Consider the following 27,933-nt stretch of genomic DNA (forward strand, 5'->3'; position numbering starts at 1 on the left):
GGATCTGTAAAGGTATTTCAGTGAGGAGGGGAGGAGGTGCTTGCAGGAGTCCCAGCGGGCACCTGTGGGCAGATACAGACTTTTGTAAAGCCCTTCTAGAAAGCATTTATTGTTTCTTTTATAAATTAGGAAGAAACTTATGTTTATATGAAGCCTGTGCCTGATCTGTCAGGTGAATTTTAGTGCATGAACCCACCTCAATTTACAAGAACAATAGCAAAGTGTGATAAATAAAAATATCTGATAAAAAGGTGATTGCAAAGCAAGGATTCATTCTTGTGGTTGGGTCTTGCTTGAAGTGTGGTTTGGTTTTCTCCAAGTTGCTCTTTTTCAGTCACTTAATTGACATCCTGCTTTCATTAACTTTGGGAAATGCAAATGTTACATAGGATGAAGATGTTTCACTGAGAAGATTAATTAAGTGTCGGGGCAGCCAATTAATAGCACTGACTACAAGTACACAGAGCAAGAGATGGTTTTTGTGTAGGATTAAACTGCAGCACTGCATCCAAAGTGAGACACATGGATGCAAAGCCTTTATGCAAGTACACAGACATCTCTAGAGCAGAGCTGGACACTGCTGCTGCTCAGAGAAAATGTACAAGAGGAAACTCAGTAAGGCAGATCTGTCTTGGAAAAAGAGAAATCACATTGCTTTGGTCTTGCATTTCATCTGCTTTTGGCTTCAGCCACGATTTTCTTCATAAAAGTAAAATTCTGTCAAATGTTACTGTGGCTGCCTGACTGATGAAATGGTGCAATTCTCTGCCTTGGAGCTGTTCCCACTCTGTTCTTCTGGAAACAGTAGTTACCTCCCCCTATTCCCTGGATGTCTGATCTTGAGTATTTCATTAAGCCAGACTTTCAGGTCTTGATCTCTGGGCTCTGGGTTGCACAGCTGGCAGTCAGTGCTCTGGGTTTAGTTTAGCACCTGACACAAATTAGGCTCACGTTTTACTGCTGCTCCTGCTGGAGAAGGTCTTGCTTCTGTTCTCAGCTCGTTTAAAACACGCTAATTGCTCCGTGGTGTTCAAGTGGATGCAGGGGCTGAATGTTGCAGCTGCAACGAGGCTGAATTTTCTCCCACTGAAATCTTCATGCATGGCTGCAGAGCAGTTCCTCTTGATCTTCATTTCCAGTCATCAGTGGGGTTTTACTTGTCCATAAACTTCAGGATTGCTTGATATTTGTACTTTTCATATGACTGAATACTGAAAAATGCTTTACACACCGCTATGTATCACAATTACACCTCATTAATATAATCTGTATACCAGGACAAATGGAGATAGAACAAATAATTTAAAATAATTTGAGTATGCAGAAAGTTCATTAAGAGTAAAATCTCATTTTCAGTGTTACAAAACAATTCAGTGTCATTAGTATATTGTTTACACATACTTGTGAACTTCCATCAAATATTTATTATTGACTTGATTGGGAGCTGACATTCAGAAGACTTTGCTGATTTACAGCAAAGAACCCAGGTAAATAATTCTAAACTGGTTATATTGAATTTCTGTAATTATCACTTTTACTGAGGATTTTGCTCCAAGTTGCAGCATGGATTCCAGCCTTTTGCTCTCTTCCCTTTCCTAGGAAAAGCGTGGAAGGTGCTGTTGCCATGTCTGTATCCAGCACCAACTGTTCATAGTTATGCTGTAATTTTAATTTCTCTGAACAGTTCTGGGTGTGCCTTCAAGCCCTGCAGATATGTTTTACAAGATGAAAGTAAAGCATTTTCATCAGAATGCACCCTGCTAGATGCAGAGCACCCTCCAGAGCCTGCCTGCCAGCTTGAAGTGATAACAGTTTGTCTAGAAAGCCACACTGTTATGCTTATAAGTACTCACCTATGGCATTCTGTTCCAAGGGAGACTTAATTTTGAAAGACACTTGACAGAATGGATGTTCCTCCTCAAGCAACTCCTGGTTGGACTCAAACAGCAAAAGTCATTCTGTAGCCAGATCAGACTGGGACTCAGGTCTCCATCTTCATGTCCTGGTTTTCAGCATCCATCCTACTGCTGTGGGCTCAGGGCTGGAGCTGCTGCCTCAGCACAGTCCTGCTTTGAGGGACTTGGAAATTCAGTGGTTTGTTGATGTGCCAGTTAGTTGTGAAACATCCCTCTGGTTTATCAGCCCCCTCAGGGACCTCTGTTGCTTATCCCTGTTCCTGTTCCCATTTCTCTTCTGATCTTAATTAATCTCTGTCAAGCGAAGCCACAAATTACTTGTCAGATCAATGACTGGATTCCCCATGCTCTGCCTTGGGCTTTCAGGAAGAAAGGATATCACTTACTCTGTGTGGATTATCAGAGTGGATTATTGCGGGTTCTGCCACCAAGAATCAGGAAAATCTGATCTGGCAGCTGCAGGTCAGTACACACTTTATATCGAGCTGTAGGGAATGAAACCAGCTGCTAAAAGACACACTGGAGTTTGGGAGGTAAACAGGAGTCTGCAAAGCATCTGAGATTCCAAGCTGTGGATTTTTATAGGCTTTTATAATCAGTTGCACATATTAAGACTTTGTCAGGCTTGGGGAAGTAGGTGCAGGATATTCAATTTATTAAGTTGGAGTTTATTGAATTTCCTCTGAATTCCTTTGGTGATGTAATGTCACTCTGGTGCTTATGTGCAGCTGGCTGTGTACAGGGGAATATTGTGTGTGCAGCAGGGAATAAATGCTGTGACTTGGTTTGCCTGTATTACTTCAAGATCTTTTTCTGAAAGGAAGGATCAACAGGATTTTGGAAAACTGTGAAAGTTTTGTTGATGTTGTTGACTTGAATCACTGCAGCATAGGTTTGTTGTCCCTGGGGCGAATTTCTGAGCAATATCTCTCTGTATTTATTGCTAAAAAGAAAAACTCTTAAGTTACAGGTTATTAATTCTGTCTTAGGCACTTGCTGCAGGATGGAACTGGAATTTAGCAGAGTCTTGTCTTTGAAGTGTCATAAATGTATTTCTGCTACATTTTATTAACCTTTCTCTGTAATTAAGAAGATAACGGCAGTGAGATCTGAGAGTGAGGTTGGTTCAGGTAATTCACCTTTCTGACAGCTTTTTCATGGCTGTAGTTGGGTTTGAATTTCATTGCAGATATTTTAGATTTCTTCCTACCCTTTGCTGGGTTTTATTTACAAAGGCTCAAGAACGAACTTGTCAGAACTGTTTGCTTTGTCCTGTACTTCTCCGCTGTGCCACACGTGTTTTCAATTTCTCAAAGTTTTTCCCTGAAAGTAAATAAATTCTACTTACTTTCTTCATGCTGCCAGCTTCTCAGGATTTCTTATGGATCTCAAACTTCTTGATAGCTTCTAAGCCAGTGTGTTTATTTTGTAATACTTTGGACTGACATTACCGCTCTTCGCAGGTTGTAGGAGTTGCTACAGCCTCTTTGTGCTTAAAATTGCTTCCACTGACACTAAATACTGGTATTGGTGGTTGTTACTGCCTCAGTTTAAATCAGACAATATCTCTTTAAGGCCTGTTTGATTTTTCTTCCAGTCTAAAAAAATATCTGTTCTCAGTCATAAATTCGAGTTGAAATCCTTTTTTCCCCGCACCCCCATATAAAAGCATAATACACATTTTGGAAGGAATTCAGGGGTTTAAAGATCTGCCAATTTTCAAGGGCAGGGGTTTTTTTTTTTTAGTATTGCAAGTTACACCTCTCAGTGAGGATGTTCCAAAGCACTAATGCTTTAGCTAGGCACTGTTTTCCTTGTCAAACAGCCTTTGAGCAGCTCTGCTTGCTGAGCACTTCCACCACTGAGCCCTTATGTCTTTGCTGTCTGTGAGTTGCATAATATTGCAAAAATGCTGTTAAATTTCAGTGCAGTATACTGCTTGAGAGAATGTTCTTCTGTTTGCAGAAAACACTAATAGTAATGTATTTTTAATATATATCTTACCTTTTATTTTTAACTTTTTGTCCTTACATTCAGCTGTCACTTCTTGGGGAGCTGACAGTTTATTTTGTAACCATGGGGGCAACTGCATCTGAGTTGTGACTTATTCACTGGGAGGGAGGGGAGTCAGAACAGATCATGAACCACTGCAAAAATAAACAAACCTTATTCTCTCTGTGTGGGAAATCAGTCTCTGTGAAAAATGTCCTTATTGAGGAGGTTTTCCAGAGGGCTGTGCTGGCTGTGTCACCACATCCATGGCTTTGGGAGCCTGGTGAAGGGCTGGAGCAGCAACAGCCTGGAGACAGTTCCAACAGCAGGATCAGGCCCACAGTGGAAAGTCCATTCCCTGCTAAAGCTTCTGCTTTACAAACAAAACCTTTTATTTATAGGAACAAATTTGGGAGGGTTTCCTTTAACCACCCTCATGAAAAGCTGCTGAGAAGCTGCTTTCAGCTCTGATACAGGACCCTAATCCCTGCAGCCCAGCTCTGAGGCCCTCTCTATCCTGGCATTTGGTTTGCCTATTAAAAAAGAATTTCCCTTCTCAGTCTGTGTGCTGAGGCACAGCTGTCACACTGCTTTAGCAGCAAAGTTTACAGAAATAACGTTCTAACACTTTTATTGCTGTTTATATTGCTTTAAAGTACCTGATTCATGACCAGTGGACAGTTTTATTGCCTTTTGTGAGCTTCGTGTCTCAGGCAGAATGCTTTTATTATTTAATGGATACTGTTGATTCTGGGGAAGCACCTTCCTTTGGATATTGTCCTACTAAAAGAGAACAATCCCTTAAAAAGCCACAAGGGTCTTAACTATTGACCTTTAGGACCTGATGGCTGTGAGCACAGGAGTGCCCAGGGATTTGAGCCACTTGGCAGTGCCATGCCAGGAAAACTCCAGCTCTGATCTGAAAGAGTGGGACGCTTCAGGGAGCTCAAAAGTGAGTGTGAGACACCCAGAATGTTGTTAGCTTTTTATGCCTGTATCACCTCAGCTTTAGATGTGGGGTCTAAAGCCACAAAGAATGGGGTTTTTTTGGTAGTTCCAGACGTTTTCATTGTTCCTGTGTGGGTCTCCATCAGGCTGGAGAATCTCCACAATGAACTGACAGCCAAACTGTTGGAAAAAGTTGAGCTGTAAAGTGATCCAAGACCAGGGATTAGTCAAGTGTTGCTTGGGTAATCTCTGATTATTTTTCCTCTGTATTAATTGTCATTTTACTTACCTAAAACCTGGACACCCAGCCAGGTTGTATCTCTTGGTACAGCTCTAGCAGCATCTCCCTCTGGAAATGCCTGTCTTGTTCCATTGGCCAAGAGAGGATTTAGACTGTGAGTTTGGGCAGAATGCCAAACTTTTGCTTTTGGGAAAGTGTGCTAAGTCCCACACTGAATTTTTGTGATGGGTTTTCATGCAATGTCCCAGTTACTATTCCCTTGCTCTTTGGCTCTTCACAACCAAATATAAAGTCAGGCACCTTCATTACTCTTTTTGTAGACAGAGTAGACCTTTCTTTCTCCAATCTCCCCACGAGGCCCAGGTCTTCACAGAAAAAGGAAATGTTATCTTAAGTTTCATGGAAAGTTTCTTGAAGTCCTTTCAAGCCTCTGCAGTTTCCATGCAGGGCTGGATGGAAGAGGTGTCTCTCCACGTGCTTGTTGGAGTGGTGAAACAGCACTGAGTGCAGTGAAAAAACAAATATTTGTGCTACCTGGTATGAGCAAATGTTTGTATTTAATCTAGGTGTCATTTTCTCTCTGGAGCTGCTTGGTGTTGAGCTTTGGAGGGAACTTGCTGTAGAAATGTGAGAGCAAAATGATGTTGGCCCAATGGGGGATGTGTTTTACATCTGGCCTTGTACCTCTGTTAGTTTGTACTGAAACATCCTAATTACCAAGGGGCTTTTTTACCTGCTGGGAAGTATCATAAGTAGGGGTCGTTCCCTGTGTGATTGTGCTATTTACAGTATACCTGGTTAGACCATGTTTAGAATTTAAATTAATTAATTTAGTGCAGGTAGCTCCTGTAATTGCAAGGGAGCAGCCCCAGTGCTGCTGCTTGTCATACCTGAGGATCAAGACACTGAGAAATTACCTCCTTGCACCTTTTCTCTGGGAGCTTTAATTAGCTGGGATTTTACAGCTTGAGCTGAGCTTGCTGGGCTCACAATTAGTAAACCCAGCAGAATGAACAAACAGCTTGGAAATCTGGTGAAGCAATAAGTGCGAAGCCCTTCATGTATGGGAACATCATGCTGCTGCTAAATCCAGGGACAAAGCCTGGGCTATAAAAATCCTCAGGAGGCAATTTCCACAGCCAGTTAAAATGCCAGTGTGTTTGACTGTGTCCTACAGCACGTGCCATTTAATGAGCACGCGATTGCCAAAATCTGAATTCATTTATGAAGTTGGAATGAAGTGGGTTTCTGAACTTGGAAAAATGAGAAATTAAATAATTCCAGTCAGAAGTAGGAGTGGTGTCAGGATGGTCACAGAGTTCTACCATGTACAATTTAAAACAATTTCTTAAAAATGGATTATTAAGGGGATATTCGGGGGAGCAGAAATATTGTTTTGCATCCCATGAGGAAGAGGAAATGATCATCCAGGGACAGAGCCAGTGCAGGTTATCCCTAGGATTCCTGAATGGATTGGACATGGATTAGACCTGAATACTTCACAGATGCCTCTGGCTGAGAATCTGCCTGATGTATCCAGTGTGGTTTAATAGGAAAGGACTGAAATTATTAACAAGAAAGGAAAATAACTGCAGGCTAATAGTGAATCTGATTTTGTTTTTAACACTGAAGCCTCTTCTGGTCTAGATCAGTGTCAGGCTATATCAGGAGCTACTGTGATTCAAGCAAGATGAGACTCTTTGATCATGGATGTCCTTGTCAGTTAAAATGTGATTAATGCAGCCATGAATTAGGATGTGATTGTGCACTAAGAGTACTGCATGACTTTTAAAAATAAACAAAGCCACTAAAGACAACCTGAAGTAATAAAAACTTCCAAAGTGGATATTGCAAATTTAAATTCATTTTTGCTCAGATCAAAAACTTCAAATATTCCATTGGGGAGGAGGGGGGCAGGAAGTTCCTGCCAGCCATGAACTGTGGGTTATCCCATTGGGGAGGCACCCTCATCCAGGACAGAGCTGCCAGGACTGGGGTGTTTTGGGGTGAAGCCCTGGAGGGGCTGCATTAATGGCAGCAGGTTGTACAGAAACAGCAATATTGCAAGTCCAGATTCCATCAGGCTAAAGTTTTCCAAAGTTCCAGAAATTTGAGTTTTCTTATTTGTTTGGGGTTTGTGGGAGATCAAAAAGATGATGATTTTGGTGGGGATTTTTCAGGGGTTGTTGATCAGAGCCTCAATTTATGAGATGCTCTCCAGACTATGAGTAGGAAACACTTGTGATTTCTGCATTGCTTCATGAAATAGTGATGAGGGTCATCATTGCTAACATTTTCAGAGGGGAAAAATCCCCCAGCCAACAAGAGAACAAAATAGTACAATGTGATTTGCATAGGCTTTCAGGGCATAATATATTTCTATTCCCTAACAAAAGGGAGATTTTAGATACTTTGCTTTAATCCTCATATTTTTCTCCCATTTCTCCTTTGCCTCAGGAATGTGTTTAGCAATAGCAGGACAGACTTTTTAGTATTTAAAAATTAGCAATCATCCACAAAGGCATCCTGCCAGGGGGAAGGGAGGCAGCTTGCAGGCTCCACACAAAACCTTTCCACCATTCAGGAGCTGGGATTTATTCTTACAGTTTGATCTCAAGATACGTCAGCGTGTTAACAGGAGAACAATCTTATGTCCGGGATATATATTCCTGAATTGCTCACTGGAGCATTTTTGCTGGCAAAAAAAGTGAAGGCAGCTTTTGGTTACCTGTGAAAGAATAGTCTGTGCTGTGCCAGATGCTGATGAGAAGTTAATCAGCTTTTTGTATGGATACATTCACTGCTAAAAATAAGAGATTAGAGTACAATGGGGCATAATTGCTGTGCTGGAGAAGAAAGCCTGAGAACTGCACCTTGGATAATTTGGTGCTAGGCCAGGTATTTTTAGGGACATATGGTTTACTGAATGAAAAGTTTTCTATTCTCATGCTTGTGTTGTGGGCTGTCTAATGAGGAATTCCACTGCTTAATTTTCATGTTTACACCGGAGGGATCTTTGAATTTCTTTCGAGGGGCTAAATTTCAGTTATTTAATCTGGATTTGCTGTTATGTACATAGAAAAAGCAGCATTTCTGTAAGATGTCAAAAGTCACTACAAATAGAATTTTGGAATGGATCTCTCAATATCTTTATGCAAAATCTGAACAGCAAATCATTGCAGGAAAATTGCTTAAAAAGAAAAAAAAACAAAAACAAAAACCAAAAAACAAACCAACAGCTGTGTTCTCTTCAAAGTATTTATTACCTGACTTTTTCATGTTTCATTTTCATGTCTGGATTTCCTGTTCAGTGTTTTCAGTAAATAGAAGCAAAACTGTAAAGGTATGTGCATCTTTCTGAGCTGCAAATTGTGTCTCCATGTTCCTGTTCCGAGGTCATTAAACATTTGAGCACTTCAATTCTCTTATCCATGAAATGAAGTTAATTTCCTATCATTTTAGCTGTGCAGCAGCCGATTGAGCCCAGGTCATCACCCAGGCTCTTGCAATGGCAGCAGTAACAGTGATCATGCACCTCCTGGATTTTAAGTAGCTGTTTTCAGTGGAAGCGAGGTGACTCATGACTTTTTTGACTACTTGGGATTGACAGTATTGTGAGCATGGAACTACAGGATGTTAAACAAACACTGAGGTGCAGTGGTGTGGATAAATAATAGCAAATGGCATTCTAACAACTTGGTATACTTTGATGGAGTACTTTAAAATTCATATTCTCCTTGTAGAACTTCAAAAAATAGACTGATTTAATCTGATAGTCACTAGGAGCACTTAGCTGCTGAACCCTTCTTTATCCCACATAATAGCTGTACACAAAACTTGTGTTTTTATGCGTTTCTGTTTTGCAGAGCTGAACAAACACTGTATTATTTTATCAAAAACAATTACAAGCCTGTTAACAGCAAATAAAACCCGAGCTATTACACCCCAACAGTTAGGACAAAGGAAAACTGGAGCATATGTAGGCTGATTAAATGGTGTATATTTAATTTTCCTTTCAACCACAGAAAATTAAGGATGTCAGCTGCTGAAATTCACAGAAGGCAGAATATAGTGTGAGCCACATGGGTTGAAACAATGATCCAGGAAAATCAAGTACGTGGGGGCTCTTAAAAGAAATTTGAAGGAAAAAGAACTGAAATACAGCAGAGGAGGAATTTCTTGGGGGAAAGAAGAAAAAAAAAAAAGAAACATCACTCTGAAAGCTTTAAATTCCTAATGTTTACATCCATGGTACCATAGATGATGGTGTTATCTAAGATCTACCATTTTCTCTCATAAAGTTCATTTTGAAATTGATATCTTTTCACAAATGAGAAATTTTTATGGTAAGAAGCAGTGATACAGAAAGACTAATGGGAAAAAAAAACAGTCCAGAGAGACTGAGAAAAGACTTTCAGGTGAGCAACCACTGTCAAAATTTAATCTTAAAAAGTGTCCTAATTGGAAAAACTGTCCCAGGTGTGTAAGACTTCTTCCCCATCCCCTTTTCTGCTGCTTTCTTCCCAGGCAGCAGGAGAGTTAACAGAAAACATTTCTTTTTCTCTTAGGAAATGCTTCTTTCTTTGTGTCTGAAAATATGGAGAGGCTTCTTGCTGCTTTGAAGTCTGAATATTTAGGAAAAGTATTGGAAAAAGAAAAGCAAGTGACATTGTCTACATCGTCTTAAAAATATCAAAGCCACTTATTTTTTCTATTGCCTGAAGAATAATTAGATTTTTTCAGTATTTTGTGCCTCAGCAATAGAATTTTTCAAAGATTTTAAGAGCTTATTTTCAGCTCCTTTTGAATCAGAGCTCTTGCAAAAATCTAGCCTTCTCTAAATTTCTTTCTTTGTAAGCCCATGTTAAAATGTCACACCTTGGCAAAAGAAAAATGTCAGAAACAGATACATTAAAGCAAGAAAAAGAAATCCAGCTTTTAAATGTTTTTTTAAATGCAAAAGTCTGTGGTGTAAAGAGGAATTGTAAATGTAATTGAAGTCCTTGAAGAAGCCAAAACAAATCCAAAGTTTCTGGGCACTTTCCTCATGAATCTGCACTGATTTCACCAGGGATGCTCAGGTGCCTCCAGTCAGTGTCTGCCCCAGTGTTTTGCTCCCATTACAGTGGGAGTTAGATCAGAAATTTGGGGATAAACTGCAGCCCATCACCCACATCTCATCTCTCAGCTCATTCCTCTCTTCTGCAGAGCTCCCACTAAAGATCATCAGAGGCATCAATGGAATCACAAGGAGAAAGTGGCATCATTTTGCTTTTTGGTGGCTTGATTTATTATTGCCTAATTAATGACTGCAGCATCCATGAGCTGCCTTTGCCCCAAGGACATCCCATTAAAGCAGCCCACACCTATTTAACTCCTCCTGTATTCTCTGAGCATCTGCCTTTCTTTCTTGCCTTGGGAATGTGGGACTTTTCATGTTACAGTCAGTGGGATTATTCACAAAAGCAGGCATTAATATTGTGTTCCCCATGGCACAGCTTCTGGAAGAGCACCAGCAGAGCTCATCACAAATGCTCTTTTACTCCTGGGCACAGCCCTTCCTGTCTTAGTTTCAGCATCTCCTAAGTTTTCTTGCATAGTTCTTCCATTAATGGCATTAATTCAGTATTTGGAAGCTTTTTAAGCAACCTTCATAGAAACCTACTCAGAAAAGTCTATTTTGTCCTATTTTGCTTTTTTCTTTACGGCAAAAGAGAGTTTGCCTGACAATTGATCTTATAAAATATGCTCTGGTCAGGTATTTGCTCTGCTGCTGCTGACACTTGATATGAGAGGAAACAGCACAATGAGCTGCTCTGAGCCTTAAAAAAAATAGAAACTTGTTTTTCTGTATTTGTTTTTGTACATCGTTGTCTGGGCAGGATCTTGCAGGAGGCCTCAAGAGAGGTTGCAGCAAACTTGTGTCCATGGAAGTGTTTTTTCCTTTCCTCCTTTTTTAAGGTGTGAGATTTCAGCTTTCTGCTCATCACAAAGTTAGCTGAGATCTATTTACTTCTCTTCCTAGTTCATGCAGGACATCCTTCTGGAGCAGCTCGCTCATCCCAGAGGCAGAGGTTGCACTGAGTGCACTTAAAAGCAAATAAATTTGTTGTGCTCTGTGCTTTCCTTATCCATCTAGTTAATTCCTTTCACTGGAGCACAAGCTTGCAGTTACACTTCCAGGTTTCTGAAGGAAGGTGTAGAATCTCCACATGTGGCACCACGAGGGTCTGATCTGAGCCAAACCTGCTGAAGCCAACTGCGTGTCCTGGGAGTGGAGGTCATTCAGGTGTCACCATAGAACACTAAATAACTGGAGAACCATCTCTGGAATTGTGTGCATTGTGGGTTTCTGAGTGTTCCCCTCACAGTCTTAGCCCAACAGCTGAGGACTGAGCCATGCTTTCCTTTGACTCCTAAGAAGGATAATGTGGGTGTATTTATTATCTGAAACATCAGAAAGGCTGAGATCCAAAGAATAAAGCCTAAAGAAATATAACCAGCATTTTAAAGAAGCTTTGGCAAGAGGATGGAGGAGGATATTATTAGATATTAGATCTGTCAAGAAGAGTGGAGCTTTTCCTTGGAAGGTGTCAAACAAATCCAGACCTTGGATGGCACTTTCCAGCTTTACAGATCATAGCACAATTGACAGAAGATGTGGATATCAGCAGTTGTGTTTTACACGTGGAAGAAGGAAACAAAACTTCAAATGGCAGGAGAAATGATCAGGTACTGAGGCAAGGACTAACCCAATATATGGAAATTTGATTTTATTTAGGGCTGGCAGAGACAATCAGTATCAGATAAGGGTATAACTCCTCTAAAGATGCTAAATTATTAAACATGTTAAGATGTGTTGGATAAAGGTTCTGGCAAACTGATTTGAGAGCAGCAAGTTTGTTCGTGTCAATTGCCCTAACTTTCTATCAACTTTCTGTATTTTGTAGAATTTTCTCCATTGTCATTTAAATTTCTCAGTTCCTTTGTATTAGTACTGAAAATCCCATCAGGGTAAATTGGGAGTATTTTGATTCTTTTTATAGTTTGATTGGGTTGGGTTTTTTTTGTGAGTTGTTTGTTAGTTCATGGGTTTTTAAAAATTTTTGTTTAGTTGAAGTCTTTAACTTTTTTAAAAAAAAATCCTTTTGAATCATGAGTGTTATCTGGTTGTGGACAAGCTCCTGTAGGATCTCATCAGAGCTGCAGTTAAAGGTCTCAGAGGTCAGATTTCTGGGTACATGGTATCCACTGCAGCCTGAAATTTTCTGTCTCTATAGTGAATTTCTTACCATTCAGAAGATTTGCACCTATTCAGCAGCCTGGTTTCAAAAACTGATTAGAAACTTCATAAGCCAGAAATAAATTTCTGCTGGGAATCCTGCCCAGAAGGCTGCTCAAGCACACTTCCATTTACCATGGATTTTATTGGCACAGGCTGCTTTTCCAGGGGAAGGTGTAAGGCTGTACTTTTATTCCTGCCCAAATTGTGCATTTCCCAATGTTACATTTACCCCTCTTTCAAAACATATTCCTGTTCCCTTCCTCCAGGAGCTTAGTTATGAGTTGGTATGAAAACCAAAATCAAAGCAGACATCTAAAAATTTTTCTGAGAATTTACTCCCTGTTGCTAGTTGTGCTTGCACAGCCAAAGAAAGGGGCAAATGCCACAAGCACCACCACCATGTATAAAGAGTAAAACCAGGTGGTGGTGCCAATATAAATTCTGTTACAGAAATATTAGAAAATCATATTTGTTATTTTATATATGTCAAAAATGCACATTATTTTGAAAGGACTACAGATTGCCAAAGACAGTACTTTTTTTCAAATAAGCCCACTGAACAAATAAAACAGATCCTAACCTATTTAAGTGTCTAAATGTATAGAAAAGAGGACAAAAAGGTCCTTAGAAGATTTTGATCCTGTGTTGCTCATGCTCTGTAGTCTCAGGTAGGTGCCAGTGTGTACCACGTGGCCTTCTCTTGCTGCTATTTTGGGAAATCATTAATTTAAGCATGCCTGACTCCAGGCACTATTGATCTCCCTATTTATAGTACCAATCCATTACACTCAATGTTTTTATCTGTAGGAGATTTGTTTGGTTTGTGGGTGAGTTCAGCTGGTTGGCAGGGGCTGGGGGTCACTGGCTTGGCAGATTTCTTTGAAGCACTCTTGGGATTCAGCTTTCTGTAATAAGAAAATTTTAATAAAACAGGGAATTACAGAAAGCCTTTGTGTCCACACCATGGTCAGCCATACAGATCTGTACAGAATTGAAACTGGCACCTTCATACTCTTCCAAGGGTGCTGAAAGGTTCAGCAGACCTAAGGCACATTGCTTCTCACAGCAGAGGAACACAGGCATCACCTCTGGGTTGCCTTGGGAGACATTATACATTGAAATCTAAAGGGAAAAATTCTACAGCAGCATCTCAGCAACAGTGCTGGTGGGAGAGGCTGCTCTGGAGGGGCTGGAATAAAAAAAAAACAAAAAAAACCAAAAAAAAACCATATACATATATATATATATATATATATATATATATATATATATATAAATATATAGAAAGGTGTAGATGGTATGACAGCACCCCTGCAGCTGCTTGGTGGGGGATGGCCAAACTGCAGCATTCCCAAATTCCTTTCAGGATGAGGGAGCCTCTGAAATGGCCAGTGGGAAGCACTGCCACGCTGGCAGAATTATTACCCAGGTGTATCTTGATGCTTTTAAATTCCAGGAAGCATAAATGCATTAAAATGGCATCATGCCATTTTCTGTGGCAAGCTCTCCTCCTGCTGTAAGCCAGGGTGGGGATGGTTCTGGTGGCTTTTCAAAGCAGCATCTCAGCGACACAATCAGGCAAGGAAGGGAAAGCCTTTGAGTCTCTGCTCATGTGAATGCAATGAGGTTTTGAGCTTCATCACTTCAGAGCTTATTATGTGTAAGGATGAAGCATACATTTATTCTTCTTCATAAAAATCATTCAAAGGAAAAAAAAAAGAATTCTGCTGTGTTAACACTCTCAGTGAGGGAAGAGTAGTTGATCAGAATATAAGAAAAATGAGATTCAGTAGATTTTAGAGGAGAAAAAGAGAAAAACTCAATTTACAGAGGAAGGAAATGAAGACACTGAAACTCGGGATTTTTCACCTCTCTTATCACAAGAGATGTCCAGGTTTTCTTTCTCTCTTTATTTCCTGTTAAGGGATGGGGAGGGGGGAAAGAAGTCAATAACAGCATGTTATTAATAGGTATTAATGCATCTTTATTTGAAAGCCAGTGGCAAATTGTTGTTTTGAGGAAGTAACTTTTAGAATATTCTCATATTTGCAGAATATCCCTTTCCCAATTGCATCCATTATAACTATTTGTTTTCCCAAGGATGTATTGGAAGGGCTCCAACTGGAGGAAGAGTACCCTTAGTGCCATAATCTTATGTGCACAAAATGTTTTTAATTCCCTTTTCAAAAAACATTGGACTTCGTAACCTTTCAGAAATATTTTGGTCAAACCCTGGAGTTCATAGCTTTGCTCAAGTGCTCCACTGGGGATCCTTGGGAAGTACAGCAAAGGGGGGAGCACAAAGTGTGGCCTGGAGTTCGTGCAGGACTTTTCCAGCCTCCTCTACTCTTTTCTGGTCTCCTTTCTCCTCCAAGCCTATTTACTTGACATCCCCCAGCTAAAATTTTATTTTTATAATTGAAAATTAGCTGCTTGGGTAGTTTATGCACATCAAAGTGTGGTTTATTTTCCATTGCCTTTAAGGCTTTTTATCCTTCAAGCTGGAAAGCTTCTTATCTAGATGAAACAGCCTTAAATGGCTGGATTTAGTTCATTAAATTCTTGGATAACTGGGAGTCTGTCTGACACTTAGCAAGTGAAATTAGGAAGAGAAGTGCTGATCTACCTTCTAAATGTAAGAAATTGAATTCTTTGCAAGCTGCCATGATTTGTACAAGGAGCTTTAAAAACAATCACGGTTAAAATTCCTCTGCCAATTTTTAACCCTTTCTCAACTCCTATAAGTCTAGGTGAACCTCTTTGAATTGGGGTGAGTTGTTTGTGCATTAGGGCAGAATTCCTGTTATCTCTTAATTTCAGTGCATCACCTGCTGTTGGTATTTAGTCAAGGGTCATGTGAGGCTTTGGGGTGAAAAATATCCTTTGTGTCCTTGAACCTTCCCAAAGTTTAATTATTTCTGCTGTGGAAAAGAGACATCCATGGGTATCAGGGATGCAGAGGTGTTCACTGGGAACTGTCTACTTTTTAAAGAGAACAGCTGCTGTCCCTGTTGCTTTCCCTGTGAACCATGAGGAAAACTGGTGGAAATGTAGAAGTTTGAAGTACCAAGTTTGGTGCAGTTGTATTAATGCTCTGTATCTGCAGATATATAGGCAGAAACGTTTATTTATGAGTGAATTTTGTGAATAATTCAGATGCCCAAAACTGCTCACTCAAAAGTTTGCATCTGGCTTTTTTTTTTGGGACCATTTCCATCACTTTCACCTTGCACTGAATTTTCCTCTTCCGTGTCTTGGTATTCTCAGGTTGTTTGGCTGCTCACAAATATGTGACACTCAGGATTTTCATCAGCACTGTTCTGCAAGTCGATGTGTTGTGTTCTTCAAGCTTGATTTAAAATTGATCCAGCCACCCTTTTTATATTCCCTCACCCAATTAGTTCCCAAAACCATGGAGTACAAAACCAATGCCTTAGAATAATGTCCATAGCACCCCTTAAAGAATTCCCCTCTGCAGCTGTTTGCCAGAGACATCAGTGTTCGCATGTCCTTTTCCTAGCAGTGACTGAACATGTTTCCTGTACTTTCACAGGTGGTGAAATTAATCTGTCATTAAACCACCCAAATCCAGTTTCTGCTTTTATTCACTGTTGTCTCTCGCTCCTCAGCCAGCAAAACATATTTGTGGCTCTTACTCATACTCCTTGTAGATTTTACTTTTTTTTTTTTTTTTTTTTTTTTTTTCCCTTCAGTAGTTATGTTGTCTTCTTTACCAGGAACTTGTTTCTAGCTGGTTTTTCTCTAATAGATACTTATTTTAAAAGTTAAAATGTACTTAGAGAAAATCCTTCTCTCTGGAATAAATTGAAACTTACCAAGTTTTAAAAAGGAGTCTTAATTTGTTTTTTTATTATACATTACTTTTTCTCTATTAACTTTGCCCTCTGAGGCAGTGGTATCTGCCATATGATTTTGCCATGATTTTTGGCTGGTTTTGTGGATTTTCAGAATCAAGTCCCTTGGCTTTGTGGTAAGCTGGCTCTGATTCCCATCGAGCTGTGTTTCACCAGGAACCAGGACACCTCCATCAAGATCTACAGGGAATAATTCATCTGTGCTTGCTAATTAGGCACCAATTTGTAGGTGTCAAGTGTCCACATGTATTTCTGCTTCTGACTTGTATGAACTAAGGTGCAGTGCAGGTTTTGTGAGGTGTGACAGTACAGGACAACTTCTAATTAACCATCAATAATTAAGTAGATGTGCCATTAAGAGCCTGTTCTGAGCTCACAGACTGATTTGAGGAGCTGAGTATTTGCTATAGCCCAAGAAGGAAACAATTTCCACTCTCATTGCATCATCATTGAAATGGTTTATTTTTCTTTCCTATGCTGTAAATGAGTTTCCTAGAATTAAATACTTAAAGGTAATGGGAACAGTGAGTGTTTACAATAATTAAAATCAGGTAAATTGAAACCTTTAGCATTAAGCATCCCACATGACTTTGTAATTTGAAAAAATGACACCAGAATGTGTCTCTCAGACAGGTAAGAGAGAATAAAATATTGCTGGCATGGCACACAGGCTCTTTTCTTGATTTTTTTTTTTTTTTTTTTATTTTTCTCTGCCAATGAGTGTGTCTGAAATGTTGCAATAATAAGCACTCGTTAGTAAGATGTTTTCAATTCTGGCTTTCCAGGTTTCATCTGTTCTGTTTGTGTGGGGTGGGTAGTTGGTGCATTCAGCATTTCAGACCGTCTGGATGTACACACCAGCTGAAAACCAAAACAACACATTAAAATGCAAGTGATTGTCCTGCAGCCCTTGTGGAGCAGCCTGGTGGGATTCCCACAGTGCCTCTCATTCAGCTCATTTCAAGCACCTCAGATTTTTACAAATGCCACATAAATGAAGAGCTGATTGTACCTCAACCTCTGAAGTAACCCTATTAAAATAACTCTACCCAGCAATTCCAAATGGGAAGAACAATGCATGTGAGATTTATAGATAAGTGAAAATTAAGTTGCTGTTCCACCTATTCCTGCCCTTAGGTGCTGTGCAAGTTGCTGTAGAAATCATTTCATTTAAAGACTTTTTATAGGTTTTTCAATAGTCTCATACAGACCAAAGAAAATGAGTTCATAAAAGTGACATGAAAATGAGTTGATTTTCGCCACTGTCTGTTCATCTCTTCCTTTAAAATTGAATTCAAGAAAAACTCATGGAAGTTTGAGGAAGGAAAGGCAGGGAAGGAAAGTGTGTGTGTTTAAAGGTCATCTTTAAAATAATGAGCCATCTGTAGCTGATAAAAATTGGTAAAAAATGTTGGTGAGTTAGAAAACACCTAGAGGAAGGTTGTGAATGGTTGTAGCTGTTTGGTATTTCAGCTTTTTAGAGTTGTCATATAAATGAAGATTTACACTGTGAGATGTAAAGTTTTTTTCATGTTAATCACAACCACATGCAAAAGCGCTGAAAAACACCACATTTGGTCTGATTTTACTTAGATGGTTTATACTGTCACTTGTTTTTGTGTTAGAACACACAGTCTTGCAAACAATTTAAAACTCAAATACCACGAACCTAGAAAAAAACATCTTGAGAAATATGAACATTAGGATGGGAAAAAAAAAAAAAAAAAAAAAAATCCAGACTGAATATTTGCTTAATGTTCTGTAACGAGAGCATGAGAGACCCAGGGAAGCTGGACTTGGATCACTTGAACTGTGAGAAAGGTCAGAAAAAGAGGAATGAGGTGGTCCTGGTTTTGTCCCTGGGCTTTTCCTCAGCTTGTGCAATTAATTCTCTTTGTGTTTCAGATAAAATCCTGGTTCACTGTGTATGGCGTAGATATAATTTGTATCTCTCTCCCTTTCCCCCAGAAATAAACTTAATTTTGTACTCCAAGTAGTATCTTCACCAAAACTAGCACTGAACAACCATCAGTGAATTTGTAGTGTTATCCCCAGTAAACTTTTGCAGCACATCTGGTACAGAAATCACAATGTTATTGAAAATTATACGTTAGAAAAGATCTGTCAGCCTGGCTGTCCAGCACATCAGCTGCTCCCTCCAGCTTGGTGTGGCCTGTGAGCTTCCAAAGGATGCATTCTGTCCTCCTGATGTGGTGGCTGACATAGGACTGAGTGAATTTTTTTGGGGGGATGTCCCTAAGTACATATAAAAATACTGATTTATCACAATCTGTGTTTTTAAATAACCTGTGTCTTGCAACGTGGTTATTGTAGAAAGTCAGCATGAATTCATCCTGCATTTTCAGAGCTCACAGTTAGAATTATATTTGGAAATGCCTATTGACAGTCCTCTCTTTTCCGAAGTTCATTTGTACATGCAGAGATTGGCCTACCTCTTATTCCTTTGCCAAAGAAAAATATGTGTTAAGCTGCACGTGCTCTCTCTTGCTCAAAAGTTGTACATCACAGAAAAAGAAGTATCTTCACTCTTCTTCATAACCTGGTCCTTGTAAACTTGATGTATCAATGTTCTTACTTCAGGCATGGGATTGGATTCTGCTATTTTAGGAAAAACAACCATTGTTCTGGACGAGGTGTTTCATAGAGAAGGTTAATCAGCATTGACTGTTTGAGGTGTGATTTATGGCATCCTGTCCTCCCTGATGATATCCGTGGGAAGAACAGCCCTTGGGTTTTAGTTGCATCTGAGGTATTTGGGTTTGCTGCACTTACCAGATCTGTAGGAGTCAGTGGATGCCTTGGATCTCCTTCCCTAGGGGCTGACTGAAGCATTTCTGACTCCTTTTACCTCATGCTGTGTTATATGTCAGAAATATTCCACCGTATTAACTGAGCAGATGGTCAAACTGAGACCAGTTAGATGACTGAGATTATTTTTTAAAGAAACTTCCTCTTGTTTTGTGCACACTGACTTGGTTTGCACAGAAATTATGTCTAGATGACTTGGGTGTTTAAACAAGATCCTGGCTCTGTTTCTGTGCATAGGTAGCTATGGTGATATCATGCCAAATTTGGAATCCATTATGAAACCTTAGAAAGAAGGATAAATTTATTTGCAAATATTTTGGTTATATCTTGATCTGATACTCCTTTGTGAAATGTGTGAAGACATTATTTGTATTAAAACCATACTGCAGTGTTTCTTAGGCTAAATAGATTTATGGTTTAATGACAATGATTTTGGTAAGGATAACTTGATACAAATAAATCCATTTAGCTATCAAACTTCCTGTGTATTCTGTGTAATGGAAGAGAGTTTGGTGAATACTGTTTTGAATATCTGTGATGTAGTAATTGAAGTCTGTTCATTTCACATGACTGTCATTAAAACAGACAGACAAAATCCTGTCACTGAGTTTTGCAGATGTGATTCCCATGTATGGACATTCTCCCTAATCAGTCAGAAGGATTGCTGAAAGATAAACTAGAGAGTTTTGACTTTGGTCTCAAGAAGGGAGGGAGAGAAGAAAGATTTCTTTGAAGGATGAGCCTGTTGATGCACTTGATGGGAAGTTCTCAGTGATGTGTGACACAAAGGGTATTTGAACCAGCTGTGAAATCTGTGTGGGGATTGTTAGCAGTGAATTTCAGCCAGTTAAAAAGGACATTTTGTTTCTGAGGGTCAGGCTGCTGCAGACACAAAGATGAGAAGCAACTCTTGGGTATCATCATGGACCCCAAAAGTCTGGCACACAGGTGGTACAAAATAATTTTGAGAGCCTTAGAAAGCAATTCCTACCTTTAGTTGGTGCTCTGTGCTGGGCAGCTTGCACTGAGGAATTTGGTTGGGTCACTGCAGCAGAGCTGGGGCTTGGGAATTCAGCTGAAGTCCTTAGCTAACCACAGGGGTAAATGGTCTGATTTATTTATCATCATTTATTTATTTATTATCATTTATTTAGCATCATTTATTATTTCCTATTTTACTTCCATTACACTAGCAACATACCTGGTGCTTAAAGTGTTAAGGGCTGATATTTTGATATCTGGGGCAAATATATGAGATATCCATGCTAGCTATATATATGCATTTATATACATTTTTGTTGATAAACACTCTGTGATAAGGAATTCTTGAAGACAAGACATTGTTCTATTTGTAGAAAATCTGTGGGAGTTCTGCCTTCAATGGAGTCGCAATATAAAGTTCTAATTTAGCAAAGTTCTTTGTTTAATTTAAGACTCAAACTCGAGTGTTTCCTGAAAACACTTTGCATGTGTAGCCAGCTAATTTTGCTTCTTTCCTCCCGTATATATTCCCTCTTCTGGGATACACAGAGAGCTAGAAAAATATAAATGCACCTTTGAATGCTTGGAAATCGATGAGCAGAAAACTCAGAGGAAAGTCTGTGCCATTTTTGTTTCAAATCTCTCCTGAAGTTACCAGGACATAAATACCATGATTTGGGATCATGATGGTTACAGATGGTATTATAGACTATGATAGTTACAGTGTAGGGACTTCTGAGGTTCCCTATAGCTCTGTAAAATAGTTTTGAGAGTTGTTGCTCTGTAAATTAATGTCTTCACCCAGAATTCCCAATATACAGTTGCACACCTGTTCCAGCATCCCAAGAAGTTCTGATTTTCTTGATAATCACCCATCACATTATTTGGCCATCACATTATCTGTAACTATCAAACCCCAGTAAAATATATAGCATTGGACAGATTCCTTTAGATAAAGATTTCTTTAAATTCCTTTCCTATTTCAAGGGATCAGAAGCTTCTCTCTGAGGTGGTGCTGCTGCTTTGGGAAGCATCAGGAAGCAAAGGGGGCTGACCTGCTGCTCCCTGGTGTGTTGAAATCAGTGTTTGAGTGCCACAAAACCTCGTGGCAGCCTTTTATAACTGTGTATGAAAAGAAACAACGTTTCCACACGCAGATGGTGTGTTGCACGTTTTCAGGAGAAAAAGAAGTTTGAAGAGCTGGTGATACTAATAAAAGATGTTGTGGCATTTGCTGTGCTGTGCAGAGCACACACTAATTGGGATTTCAGGGTTAAGACCTACATTTTAATAACACCAATCACAGTGGAAAGCAGGTATTGTAATGTGGCTGAGGTGCCTCTCTAAATTTGTTATTCTTGTGATTTCCAGTGAAAAGGAAATACAGCAGGAGAAAGTTTGGGAAGTCTGATTGAAATCTATTTTTATCCATCTGTCTACAGGACCCTGGTTTTTAACAAAAAGTCATTATTTTGCATTTACTCATGAAGATGGTAGGAATTCCATAGTTGGTTTTTTTTGTGGATGTGTTTCTGGTTAACTTTTTTCACTATTTTCTCTTTTTTTCCCATTGATTTAAGGTATATTTTCTTTGATAAGTTTCCCAAGGCAGGACAACCAAATAGGGAAGATTTTTTTCCAGTGAGCAGGTAATCCTCTGACCAACCTTAGCCTCAATTTGACATGACTAATTTTATTTTTGATAGATTCTAAAGCTCTTTGTGCTGCCAACACCGTCCTTATCACCTCCTCCATATTTACCTGCTCACAAATTCCATCTCCCTCTGGGAATTTAAGCACTGTCACATCCAAACACTGATTTTCCTGACCTATTTCTGGGGCAGTCTTCAGGCACCTCCAGTCCTTGTGCTGAAGCTGCTACCAGACTCCAGTGGAAGGGGAAAACCAAGCTGTTTTTTTTCCTGGGCCTTTTGACTGGAAGAAGCAAAAGGAAACATCAGAGACTTAAAATAATGAGCTACAAAGGGACCTTGGATGAGTTCTGTGGGTATTGCCCATGGCTGCTGCTTATTGGCCATCCTGTGGGTGTGTTCCAAAAGTTACTGTAATCAATATTAAATAGGTATAATTCTTCTGTATGTCCATCAGAGAGCTCAATACGTTGGTAATCAGGCCTCAGTCTAGCAAAAGACTGTTTTTATCCCAAAAACCAGTCTGTCCACTTGTGAGCCAATGTATGAAGCACAGCCCCAGCCAGCAGCAGGCTTTTCAGTGTCATTGCCTAAAATGGAATTATCGAAACCAAAACAATCCAATTTACATAAAAGATGCTAAATTTGGTCTTGCTGCTTGGTTTGGCTTTTCCCCCCCATGTGCTTTCCTGCCATCTCCACAGGAAAACCTGCTGACATTTTCAAAAGGGCTTTGATTCATAGAGCACTTGATAGTCTTCAAGATGTTGATAAAGGATATTTTGCTCATCTCCTTAGCACTGTTTGCAGCAAAGGGTGGTAACAAGGGAGCAGAGCTGTTCATGAGGAAGTGGGAACTGGTGGTCCATTTTGGTATCTGAGAACTTCAGATCCAAGCACTAATTATGACCTGGATCAACAGCTAAGGGCGAGGTTGTCACTGACAAGTGCATCTGTCACCCCAAAGGGCAAGTACACCCATGGCAGGGGCCAAAAGGAGTGTGAATCATGTTTATTCTCTTGCACTGAACTTTAAAATATAAAATTTAAATATATATATTACAAATCAGCTATTAAAATATGTATTTTAAGTCTGTGGAGCCTTCAGCAGGTTGTTGTGAAGAGATTATTTGTATTAAAACCATACTGTGGTGTTTCTTAGGCTAAATAGATTTCTGGTTTAATGCCAACAGCCCAGGACATGTGGTGCATCCCCTTTATTAACAGCTGCTGGATGGTGGCTGGACAATGCACTGCTGGAATGGACTGTGTGCTTCAAACTTTGCTAGACAAGCCTTAAACAGACCAGTGAAATTCAACATTTTAGCCATTCAAAAACGGCAACCCAAAGACAATGGGCTGCCTTTGATTTGGAAAACCAAATTCACACATGCATTGCTTGATTTCCCACTTATTTGCACTTCTAAAAACTGAGCCAGTGCCAGGTAACTTCTCTCTTGATGAATTTGCTTGGGAAAAGCATCTCCTTTCAAATATGTTTTCTTTTTTTATTCTGTGTGCGTGGCTAATGCATATCTCAGTCTAACTGGGGTGTGATTCATCACTGAGACATCCCTTGGCCGAGTGTAAATACGAAAGTAAAAGGTTATCTTCTCTCTTCTTTTGTTGCTACGATTGCAGTTCATCATCCAGAGTGAAGCTGTGAGCAGGAGGTAGAGCCAGGGAGAGGGAGAGAGGAATGACAATGATGAGGAAGGGAGTGAAAGCAGATAGAAAACCCGTTCTGTCTGAGCCCACAAAGAATGATGCTGTTCCCAGACAGGCCCTTGAGCTGAGGCATTTATCTGTCTGATTTGGGGCTTGAAACAGTAGAGGGTAAAAAGGAGATGGATTCTCATCTCCCAGAGATATAAAACAAAGCCTTGAAACAGCCAGCCTGTAAATAAAAGAGGAAGGAACCCATCTAGTAATACACCATGACTGACTTAGGAACTGCAGGGCATTTCTCTAGCTCTTCTCCCTGATTTAAATGATACCATTTCTTTGTCTTTCTCCTCTGAATCCTCATCTCTGAAACACAACTACTATTTTTGTATCCCTCTCCTGTTTTTCTCTCCTGTGAAAGGCTGTGATTAACTTGTTTACCCACGAAACCATCTTTGTCTCGGAGCACAATGATATTCACAATTTACAGAGCCCTTAAATAGGATTATTCTGTCTGTTCTCTTGTAACACTTGGCATCATACCCAGTATTTAAAGAGATTCAGCATTTATGATAGACAGCATTGTACTTTCTTTGCAGTTTCTACCTCATGCTCTAAAAATGTTTTCCTAAATCTATTGAAGTGTTTGGTGAACACACACACAGCTCCATTGCCTCCAAGAAGATGTGATACCAATCAGCAGATGCCCTTTAGATTGATGTCTTGTTGGTACAGGATTTTCTGCAAGATCCATGAAAAATGGCCCTTTTTGTCATCTTAATCTTGTTATATTAAATTTAATTGGTATCAGTTGGTGGAAATTTAGATATGTATTCAAAAAGTTATTAAATATTAAGAATACCACAAACTGGACATTTGCAGACAGTGCAGGGAGAAGGTTCATGGGAGAGTGAAATTTGAAGTGCAGTGCATTTATTGTGTTGGTTTTGAAATAACTTGATCTCTACACAGCATCTGTCATCCCACAAGGATTCTATTTGCTAGCCATTTTTTAGTTTTTGTAGAAGACTGAAAAATCTTGCCTTTTAGGAAACCTGAGCTTTCACATTGTAACAGCCCTTTCCAGAGGACTGAATCCAGTCATGCAGGGCAGCTTTTCATCTGTCTTTATAAACTTCACCATGAGGCCAAGGAGCTGTTTTCTTAGTTTCAGACACACTGAGTGCATTTCTTGGAAATGGTGCAGCCTAATAGAAACGAGGAGAATCACCAAATAACCTGAGGTTTTTACTCACACACTTAGCTTCCAATGAAGCTGAGGTTCAGGCTATTAATAGCTGATAAAAATCATTGAGTGTACTTTTCCTTCACAGAGGTGCTAGGTAGTCACTCCTCTGCAGAGGCTGAACAAGATGCCCACAGAAGGGGTTGAGTCACCATCCCTGGAGGGGTTTAACAGATGTGGATGTGGCATTTGGGGACATGGGTTAGTGGTGGCTTTGGCAGTGCAGGGGGAACAGTTGGACTTGATGCTCTTAAAGATTTTTTTCAACCTAAATGCACCTATGATTCTGTATTGGATACAGACTGTGGGGGAAAAAAGGCTAAAGGCTAAATCTAAATGGAATATACTAATAATTTAAATAAAATGACCTGTTGAACATGAAGAAGAAAGGAAGTCAATATTAAATCCTATTATTCTTTCCATGGAGTTTAAGAAAGTTAATTCCAGAAGTCTTCTTAATTCCTTGGGAAAAGCTAAGTTCTTTTTTTCAGTTTTATCTAAAATCCATGAAAATCACAGGAGATCTCTCTGCTGAGGACAGTAGCCGTTGGACAGTAGCCTTTGGACAGATTGTGTTGTTCTGACAAGCAACACAGTTTGTGTTTGCTTAGCTTCTGTGGCAAAATAACTGAAAATAGGAATGTGCAGCTATCAGCTGGACAGCTCTGAGTCTGTACAGCACCAATATAGAGCTTAAAGGCTTTGAAGGATTTACTGCAGTGATTTCCTTTTTATTCTGGGTTAATAACTTTAAGTATTTTAATGACTCATTTACCAGATCAAACCTAGTGCCAACATGTTTAACATGTTCAAAACAGCACAAATTTTCAAAATGGAAGTACTTGCAATTTTTGTACCTGTTTCAGTGCAATATATTTGTAAAAGGTTCTGAATTTTTTCGTCATTGTTCCCCCTGCAGGACCCGAAGCTGCGCGAGCTGCTGGATGCTGGGAACGCGGGAGGCCGGCTGGAAAATCGGATGATAACTGTTGTGTACGGCCCAGACCTGGTCAATATATCCTACTTGAACCTGGTGGCATTCCAAGATGATATAGCAAAGGTAACACACCTGAGAGATGAAGTTCTGTCATATCAAATTCAGGTTTTGGAAGTAGTGTTTTGAGATACAGATAATGAGCTAAAAGTGGGAATTGCTATTTAATGAAGCACAGCTCTCCACTCAGTTCCCAAGAAGAAATGTGCAATCTTGTTTTGTTTTGTTTTGTTTTTCAAGGAGTTTATTCAGCAAGATTTATGCCCCTGGTAAGTGTGCTCATGTTCAGAACGTTGCTTGTAAAGCCCAAATAATCACAGTGAAAATAGTGCTCCAGACAAATTTAAACTCAGGAATGAGATGTTACACTGTGGCTCCCCAAACACGCATCGATATTTCACTAGTAGCATCACTTTTTGCCTGCTGAGAGCCCTTGATAAGGCTTGTAGTCAACATCATTGCCTTAAAAAAGTATTTTTTCCATGCAGGTCCATCAGTTTACTCTGTCTAACCCACAACATAAAACTACACTGATATTAGTACACTTGGGTTTGGGTTTTTTCCTTCTCCTTCCAATTTCTCTACAATTCAATTCTGTTTAATGAACTGGGAACTTTTGCTTTATCTATTTCAGACATACCAAAGCTTCTCCTCTTTCCACTTCCACTCATATGGGTACACTCTGATCCCAGCCTCCAGACATCCATGCACAGAACACTTCTCACAGAGCATTTTTACATCCTGGAGTTCACTAGATTATGCTAAAAAGAGGTTCTCTGCTGCCTGCTGTGATTTAACAACAGCAAGGAGTTATTTTGTCACCTCACAGGCAACAAGGATTATGAGACCAGGTGCAAAATGGTCATAGGATGAAAGCCTTCAGCAAGGAGGGGGCATTTTTGCTTTCCTGATTACTATTTCTGCTCATCTTCTTTAGCCAATTGGCAAAAACATGATTTCCAACTTTTCTTTGACGTAGAAGAATAGGAACAGAAAGAGTTTGTGGTGGTCCATGAACAGCTGAGAGGGAAATGCTGTTCTCAGACTTGAAAATGCAGAGCTCTACAAGGTGAGAAATCTTAACACTGCAGAAATGAAAGCAATTGAAATAACTCTTCAGGAAAAAAAAGGAGCGATGTTTATGAAGGAAAATGAAAAGGTATGCTAAAGCTTTACCAGCAGAAATTGCTGTCCCTTATCAAGGAGCAGGGAAAATCACCCAAATCAGAAGCTTATGTCCTTCTTTTTCACTTTCCTGTCTAGCCAGCAGTCCGTGAGCCATAATCTATTTGCTAAATAGCACAGAAATGGGTATTTTAGGGCTATTTTCTGTTTGATAATGGAACCTTAAAGTATAGTGGATAAAATCATGTTTTGTAAAAGCTTGCCTGCTCTAAATCTTGAGTAACTCCTACTATCCGAGTAACTAAAATCTGAGTTTTCCTTTTTATTTGTAAATGCAATAGAGCAAATCAATTAGTATTTGATCAGTTGGGCACTATGGCCTGGGGATGCAATTTTTAAGGCATTGCAGATTAACTGTGCATGCTTTGAGGTAATGTTAAATACCTGATTGTTTGAATCAAAACAGTTTTGATCACTGTTGAACACATCTAGAACACATCTAAAAATTCCTTCCTTTTTAACCTGTTTACCAACTTTGTATGAACCAGAACACAGAATTTGGTCTTTATTTTTTCTGAGCCCCATGCAGTGACTCAGAGAAGTTGTAATAAATAAGCACATCTGGCACAAATCATGTCTTCAGGGAGCTCTGGGGAGGAATGTCAGTAAAAGACCTTTTTAGTGCCACATTTGCAAATTTTGACCCTTCTGATGTTCAGGGAAAGCAAGTGCCAATAGAAACCTCTCCCACCTTTCTTTTTCAGTGCATGAATATTTTTTGGTTAACCCTTCATTTTTGACACTTTGTTTTTAAAGTTGTGTGGCAAGTGTTGACCAGACCTTTTTAAGGAGAAAGACAAAGTAAACTGTGATGGTCTTAATGAGGCAGTTAAAATTATTCCATTATAGGATTTTCTCCCTTTGCAGAGGGCTGCCTTTTCTGCTACAAACTCTGCTTGTCACATCCACTGGGCAAGTTATGGGAAAGTTAGGAAGACGGAAGTCATTATTCAGCTTGCCTCAGGTGCACTAAACAGAAATGTCAGTGTGCTGGTTCATGTTCATTCCTCTGGGAGAGAGTAACTGATGTTTAAAAAAGCACATCAGTGATGAACTGAAGGGAACCTGGTTTGTTCAAAGAATGCAGCTAGAAATTCATTAGGCACTGGTCTAAAGGGCAGGTA

General features: G+C 39.6%; 1 protein-coding gene across 2 annotated transcripts in view; it reads left to right on the forward strand.

Moving 5' to 3' along the window:
• PLCB1 (phospholipase C beta 1) overlaps positions 1-27,933 on the forward strand; it is a 332,313-nt gene that overhangs the window by 171,407 nt on the left and 132,973 nt on the right. For both annotated transcript variants that reach the window (XM_056486829.1, XM_056486830.1), the window contains exon 4: positions 25,550-25,690. In XM_056486829.1, the coding sequence (XP_056342804.1) occupies positions 25,550-25,690 (141 nt within the window). The remainder of the gene's footprint in view (positions 1-25,549; positions 25,691-27,933) is intronic.

The sequence above is a fragment of the Oenanthe melanoleuca genome, chromosome 3 (assembly GCF_029582105.1).
Source record: "Oenanthe melanoleuca isolate GR-GAL-2019-014 chromosome 3, OMel1.0, whole genome shotgun sequence".
NCBI lineage: Eukaryota > Metazoa > Chordata > Aves > Passeriformes > Muscicapidae > Oenanthe > Oenanthe melanoleuca.